The 7,715-nt window shown below is 42.2% G+C and overlaps 1 protein-coding gene across 1 annotated transcript in view; it reads left to right on the top strand.

Annotated features, from left to right (window-relative positions):
• LOC104538037 (glioma pathogenesis-related protein 1-like) overlaps positions 1-5,196 on the top strand; it is a 5,725-nt gene extending 529 nt beyond the window's left edge. Inside the window, exons 2-6 of the mRNA XM_010181085.1 lie at positions 1,934-2,179; positions 2,600-2,712; positions 3,489-3,571; positions 4,856-4,882; positions 4,970-5,196. Coding sequence (XP_010179387.1) covers positions 1,934-2,179; positions 2,600-2,712; positions 3,489-3,571; positions 4,856-4,882; positions 4,970-5,196 — 696 coding nt within the window. The remainder of the gene's footprint in view (positions 1-1,933; positions 2,180-2,599; positions 2,713-3,488; positions 3,572-4,855; positions 4,883-4,969) is intronic.
• Positions 5,197-7,715: the final 2,519 nt, after the last annotated feature.

The following is a 7,715-nucleotide window of genomic DNA, read 5'->3' as shown; positions in this document are numbered from 1 at the left end:
CAGTTCTCAGCATTTAATTTACTTCTTTCTAACAGAGACAGTAATCTATTTTATGTCAGTCCAGTTTTCATTTCCCTGTTAGTCCAGGGAAGCTGTTTGGTATTAAAAAGCTCCTGAATAGGCAATCTGCACAACAGGATCTGTTGGAAATCTATCACCTTCCCTTGTTTCTTCTAATCTGAAACATGTGTTGAAGAAAGTGATTTGCCAGGACATCCATTTAGATACCCAATCTTCATTCGCTGTAGCAGGGTTTAGGGAGTAGGGATTCTAACATCTGGGCTGGAAAGCAGAGCTTCCTATAAATTTGATGGATATCAGGACAGGCCATGGATAGGTCTCAGCTTGCTTGGTGGAATACATAAGGAAAAAGGTGGGTAGATAGCTGAGAGAGGTAATGCCAGCCAGTTTTTGTCATTACTCTCAGCCCTCTAGCAGCGTGGCATAGCTGAAAAGGAAGTTACATGCAAAACCGCATGCACAATATGAATAATTTCTATAAAAGGAAGTTCATAGGAAAGGGCTAAAATTCACATTACTCATTATTTTAATTTCATGCCATTTTGAAAAACAATGTTTAATTTAAAATGCTAGCTCACAAAAGCAAACGTCGCTGCTCAGACCAAAGATCCAGCAAGCCTGGAATAAGAGCAGAACAAACATACAGAAACCTCTTGAATCAAAAGTGTTGTAATAACAGCTCTTGATGGATGTTTCTTGCGTGATTTTTTTCAGCCTTGAGCTCATGCAAACTTTTATCATCCCTAGCATCATGCAGCAAGAGCTGCACATCCTAACCACAAGTCACGTAAAAGTATCTCCTTATGTTTGATCTGAACTTGTTAATTCCTAGCTTCACTTGATAGTCTCTGATCTCTGTATTGGAAGGAGCAAGCAATTATTGCTTATTTAGGTACTTCACAGCAGGTGTCCAGCTGTCTGTTATCGGAGCTCCAGAGCCCTTTCTGTTGCTCTATGAAAGCCCTCCATACCTGGGGATGATCATCCTTCTCCATGTTCTCTCTGCCCTTGCCAGTTCTAATGTCCCTACTTAAGGTGGGGTGCTGCATGCAGTATTTAACAGAACTTCTACAGTGGTGTAGTTATAGGTATGTGTTTACTCTCCATTTCCTCTCAAGGAATTTCTAAAACTGTATTTGCTTTTTAGCCTACTACTAAACATTGATTTACAAGTGGTAATAGCCATCTCCAAGCCTGTAATTATGAATACTAGGTCAAAATTTGTGATTGTTTTTTTTCTTGCATCCCTTAACTTACATTTCTCTGCACTGAATTTTACTGGCCATTTTATTGCCTGGTCATTCAGTGGCATGAAATCTTTCCGCAAGTCTTGCAGACCAGTTTCTCAAGTTATCACTTGTGCCATTCAGAATGGGAATGATTCCTCCTCAGCCCATCAGAGATGAGTGAGCCTTTTATTTGCTGAGGAGGGAGAAGAGCAAACAGGCAGAAGGGTCTGAGGAAGGGAGCAGCTGTGACTCTTCCCCTCTCTACCCTGGCCAGCAGAACAGAATTCCTATCTGATCAAGTGACAACTGCAAAGTGCAAATCCCTGGACAGCCAACAGCTCCTAGGTATAAAGTCCCTCAAACCCTGCTATGGCTGGGGGTCTCACCCAGTTACCTCCTCTCAGGCATAGCAGCATAAAGACAGCAATCCAGCTCTAAATATTTTACCAAGTCAGCTACCACAAGACAGTGGAGAGATACTACAGGTCCTGCAATATCTACGGGAGAAAGATGAAAAAAAAATTGCTGTGAGAGTAGCAATGACAAGTCAGAGAAAGAAACTGGATGCAGGGATGGGAAGCAGGAAAGGGGAAAAGAATCCTTACAAGTTTCTGTTTACAATGTTTTAATTCAGCTAAGTCACTGCAGTGCAAGTTGTGTTATGTTTTCTTCCTTTTCTACAGTCCTGGGATGCTGCTTTAGCTAAGACTGCAAAAGCGTGGGCAAAGAAGTGCAAGTTTAAGCACAATATCTACCTTAAAATGCCGGGAAAGGTGCACCCCACCTTTACTCCTGTTGGAGAAAACATCTGGACTGGCATAGCCACCATCTTCTCTGTGGAGGCGGCTCTCAGTGACTGGTTTAATGAAGTCAGCAGCTATGATTTCAGCACTCATAGCTGTACTGACATGTGTGGTCACTACACCCAGGTGAGTCTTACATGCCCAATGGTTTATAATGTAATGGTTTCACAGAAGATCCAAGTACAGGTCTGGAACGGACTGCTTGTGAACAGGAATTACAGCAGGGGTTTTCACTCCCCAGTTTATTGCTGCATGAGATGGGAAATAAACATTCTGAGCCCCAGGGAAGTCAGAATCCTATTTTCAGTAATGTTGGAAAGGGATTATCCCCCTGATGATTTAGTATTTGCAGGGAAGCCAGATAATAAGTGCAAAGACATCTATCAGTCAGTCATTTGCCTAAGCTGCCCTTTGGGTTGTCGATGTTGCTGCTGTGTTGGCTGTTTTCTAATTTCCACAAGATCCTTCCCTTCTCCTTCCTCCCTTAATGCTGTTGCTTTTTCAGTCTTTGAACAGGCTCATTACATGTTTCCTTCTACCCCTCAGGTCGTTTGGGCAGAGAGTTACAAAGTTGGCTGTGCAGTTCATTTCTGTGATACAGTTGAAAATTTTCCAGGACTCTATCAAGCAGCACATTTTGTTTGCAACTATGGGCCAGCGTAAGTTAATGATGGCATTTGGGATTTAGGTTTTTTACTTTTTAAATATCCCATAACTGACCTGGTTATCAGATGCCAACAACAATGGGAGCAGTTGTAACAAAATTTGGAAGAAGCTACGTCCACATGTCACTGGTCCAAGGGAAACTTCCCCCAGCCATCGAGAGCAGAAGCTGCTGGACATAGCTGGAGCTGCAGAAAATCCCTTCCTAAAAAAGTAGGCAAACAGATCCTAGCTGAGCCCTCACCATAACCAGAAGTGATGGAATAAGGTCTGTATTGACTTCCGCCTCTGCTGAGGAATGTGCAAGCTTTCCACTTAAGAAAGATTACATCTTTCTATGGCCTCACCTCAACTTCAAACAAGATGTTTTAATTGAAGAAATGAAAGAAAGATAATTCTCCAGTTTATCTCATACCTTGCAATTTCTGGACTTACCTTATACAGATTTGCTTTTAAAATACAGATACGTAATGAGGGACTACAGGCAGATTCTTGTATGTTTACAGGGAATACTACAGTATTGCCTGTAAAGTCTCATTAATTTCAAGTGGCAAGAGTCAGCAGGTAGCTGTTCCCCATGCTGTTCCCCACTGAGTTTTAATGTGATCTAAAAGGAATTTCAAACAGTTGCAATGATCAGTTTTTTTGATAAAGGGTTTCCACCCCCCAGTAGCTTTTTATGATAAATTATGCTAACAGTCTGATGAAACAATGTATTTAAATTGCTTTTCAAATGACTGAGCTAACAAAATACTGTTCTTCTGCTTTGCAGAGGGAATTATCCAAGAAAACCATATAAAGCAGGACAACCATGCAGTGGATGCAGTAACAGGAAGTGTGTACACAACCTCTGTGGTAAGACCAAAGTGATCAACTAAGAAAATTGCATAGAAATAAAAATGGCATCATTATCAGTGGAAATATAACAGAGAGTCAATTTGCACTAAGAACCTAGTGGTTCAGTAGGACAACACACAGAAACAGTACCAAAGCCTAGTAAGAATAGTATAAGAAGGAATTAATTAAATGCTTTGCTGTTGAAGGCTCTCATAGGTAGAAGCCAGAGTTCCTGATGAAAAGAAGTATCAGTTAGACTACTTTCTGCCTTTTATCTGATCAGAAAGTCAAATCTAAAACTAACCTCAACAAATATTCCTCATCTGGTTCTTCTTTCCTAGCAGAAGTGGTATATTTAACTTATGCTTTCTTGCTTGTTTAGTATGTTCTATCACATTTTCCAGAAAACTATAGCTCTGAACCAATAATAAGCACACTGATTTCTAACTTCCGCAGTATTCTGAAATATAGCCATGAGAGCTTATTTTTCCACGGCAGTTTGCAGCTGTGGACCTTTATGTCATTATACCTAGACCCAAATTAATCAGAAATAGTGTTTTAAATAAACAAAGATTAAAGAACATGCAACAATGTCTTAAATAAAATATGAATTTTATACAGAAGTTTAATGGGGATGGTCTCTACTAGCAAAGCTCTAGATAGTTTCAGCTGTAGAAATAATTAAGCATTTGGTATTCTTATTTCCTTCTGTGATATCCTGGCTGACTCATCTTGAAGTCTCAGACTGACACATCACAGGAAAACTAGAAACATCTCAATGACTAGGAGGAGGGAGAGGAGGAAGAGAGCTTTTAAAAATTAAGTGCTAGATCCTACAACCCGCTTTACCGTATTCTCCTATAGGGCACATCAGCAATTCCAATAGGATGCATGTAGGGAATCCTGCAAATGCATCAAAGCTCTTAGTAGAGGTGTATGTCTGTGATAAATTTAGTAGTTATAGTTCTCTCTCTGTAACTACTTGCATTTGGTTTGTGTCTCAATTTTAAATAAATTCCATGGTTTGTATTTATTTGCTTTTCCCTCCTCCCCATGACACAAATCCTTCCTAATACAGCTGCTTCTTTTCTGCTTCTCGTTCAATCCACTAATAAATATGAGCCCCACGCCACTTGGGGCCCTGCTCTTTTTGGCCTGCTTTCCCCTCACAGGAGGTTTCAGGCACTGACTGGCATCATAAGTGCAATCAGCCGGGCAGCAGCAATGGCTTATTACCTCTCCACATTAAGAACCACCACTGAATTATACTCACATTTATTTCTTCTTCTGATCTCTTTACAGAAAATGCAGAACGTGAGAAGCTGATAAGTACGTATCAAATTGTTGTTAATTGCTTTCCTGTAAGCATGGCTAAGTTTGATGGGTCTTAACACCTGTTTCTTCACTGTTTTTTAGATTATGCCTACTGGTATCCGGACTGGGATACACAGCCTCAGCCACCGCGGCCCCGTCCCCCCAGGCCTCCCGCGCCCCCATATATGCCACCTGCTGAGCATCCACATCCCACTTGTGACCAATACTGTCTTAGTGTTTCAATTTTAAGGCCACTGTTTCTGGTACTGAGTGCTGGTGCTGTTCTTTTAGTACAACAGCGGTTTCCACACACATTTTTTTATGAGTAATAATCAATTAAGGTACTGATAGTGATCTTGCCACTGTATTACTCTCAGAGAATTGCACACATATAAAAATCACTTGGTCATCTCTCCATTATCCTTGTGATGTTTATCCAGCATAGAAAAGGCTGCTGCTTCACTCAAGGCAAGATAAAAGAGGCTGTGTGTAGAGTCAGTATAATTCGTTGGCAGTAGCTGCAATATGCTTCTTTGTCTGCACAAGCCTCTTAGCTCTGGCTCAGGAGCAGATCACTAGAGGGACCACATAGACTACATATTGCTATATATGCTAACAGGCCTCCTAGAAACCTGGGACATCACAAAAACATGTCTGAAGCAGCACACTGTATCCAAAATAAACTATAACTTATCTCCATTCACCTTCAATTATCCCATACATCGTTTTCTCCAGATAATGGAGATTTAACTACTTTTTATGAACAAAAGGAGTAAAGAAGAATAATAGAACCATCCTTTACTATGTTTAGCCTATGTGTATCAGTCTCCATTAAAGTTACTCTATGGTCAGTTGTACTATTCTGTTCTTCTCCTCTCAGACTTAAACTTTGTCCTTCATAGCTAGAAGAATACCAGGAAAAGTTGATAGAGCAAGGATTAAAATGGAGAAAATGCAGAGTAGATGAGAGCCATCCTGTGCTTGCAAGCAGCGGAAGGGTGGGGAGCAGGGAGGAAAAACAGGAGAGGGAAGATGAATAGGCCCAGAACAGATTCTGGTTCAGAAATGGAAGATCTCAGTCTCATTTAAAAAGCCCAAACCATTGATGGATTCAGATTGGTTTTAGAGACATTTTGCCCTTGACTCCTATTGTTCATATGTACATTTTTTAGTAAGGGAAACAAGCCCATCTTTCAAGCTAAGGGATGCTGGCTGATATTAGCAATGCATAACTGTGCTGTCAATATTTAAAGCTGTTTCTCCTCTTTTATCATAGTCCTAATGTTTTGAGAACGCTGTGACTCAAATTCTGTGCCAAACTGCAGCTCTGAAGGAGCATGGTATCTCACAGAATAAAAATAAGCCCCAAATGTTTGGGCTCTTGTCATATACTGCAAAATGTCACCATGTAAGAAGACACATATTTAATTTCAGAATTATTGGCTCTTGTCTGCTGCCATTTTATATGTAGCAACAGCAAGTAGGCTGGAGGTGGGAAAGCTGTTGGGAATGGGACATAGCGGGGACAGCTGGCCTGAATTCACCAACGGGATATCCTGTATCGTATAACATTGAAGTTGGGGTATAGAAAGAAGAGAGGTGAGGGGCTGTCTTCCAGGGTGGCCATTGCTCAGAGACTGTCTGGGCATCAGACAGTAGAGGAAAGGGACCCGGGGGTCCTGGTGGACAGCAGGATGACCATGAGCCAGCACTGTGCCCTTGTGGCCAAGAAGGCCAATGGCTTCCTGGGGTCTATCAGGAGGGGGGTGGTTAGTCGGTCGAGAGAGGTTCTCCTTCCCCTCTACTCTGCCCTGGTGAGACCGCATCTGGAATATTGCGTCCAGTTCTGGGCCCCTCAGTTCAAGAAGGACAGGGAACTGCTGGAGAGAGTCCAGTGTAGGGCTACAAAGATGATCAAGGGAGTGGAGCATCTCCCTTATGAGGAGCGGCTGAGGGAGCTGGGTCTCTTTAGTTTGCAGAAGAGGAGAGTGAGGGGAGACCTCATTCATGTTTATAAATATATAAAGGGTGAGTGTCAAGAGGATGGAGCCAGGCTCTTCTCAGTGACAAACAATGATAAGACAAGGAGTAACGGACACAAACTGGAACACAGGAGGTTCCACTTAAATTTGAGAAGAAACTTCTTCTCAGTGAGGGTGACAGAGCACTGGACCAGGCTGCCCAGAGAGGTTGTGGAGTCTCCTTCTCTGGAGACATTCAAAACCCGCTTGGATGCCTTCCTGTGTAACGTCATCTAGGTGTTCCTGCTCCGGCAGGGGGATTGGACTAGATGATCTTTTGAGGTCCCTTCCAATCCCTAACGTTCTGTGATTCTGTGATCAGTCTCCCATTGGGGATGGTGAGTGATTGCCTTTGCATCACTTGGGTTTTGTTTGTTTTTTTTTCCCCCTGTCGGGGACACTTATCTCTGCCTTTTGCTCAGTAGCAACCTTGATAGGTATCCCAGCTCAAGGGGAGATCACTGCCATGCAGCCACGCTGTCTAGCAGGGTGAGCTTAAAGGTAGCTGTCCTAGGCTGTCATATTTATGGAATAAAGTGATTGGCTCCTAGTCCAATTACATGTGATGGAAAAGGTATGTGTGAGACTCCTTGTACCTGTAACTTCCTTTGTTCCTTGATAAAGGAGTCTTGGAAAAGCCACCCACTATTCAAGTGTTAATCGCATGGTCAGTGTTCCAAGCTCATATGCATCGATGCTCACTGTGCCACTCTGTTCCTTTGTGAGTTTTGCAGAGAACAGATTGAAACTAGAGGAGTTCTTGGCCTGGCTACAGCTCAGACCTTTACCTCCTTTGGAGTCTGTGCCAAAGTACCACTAATTTGGTT

Source organism: Mesitornis unicolor, unplaced genomic scaffold (genome assembly GCF_000695765.1).
Source record: "Mesitornis unicolor isolate BGI_N332 unplaced genomic scaffold, ASM69576v1 scaffold26113, whole genome shotgun sequence".
Classification (NCBI taxonomy): domain Eukaryota; kingdom Metazoa; phylum Chordata; class Aves; order Mesitornithiformes; family Mesitornithidae; genus Mesitornis; species Mesitornis unicolor.
This window is presented reverse-complemented; position numbering and strand designations above follow the sequence as displayed.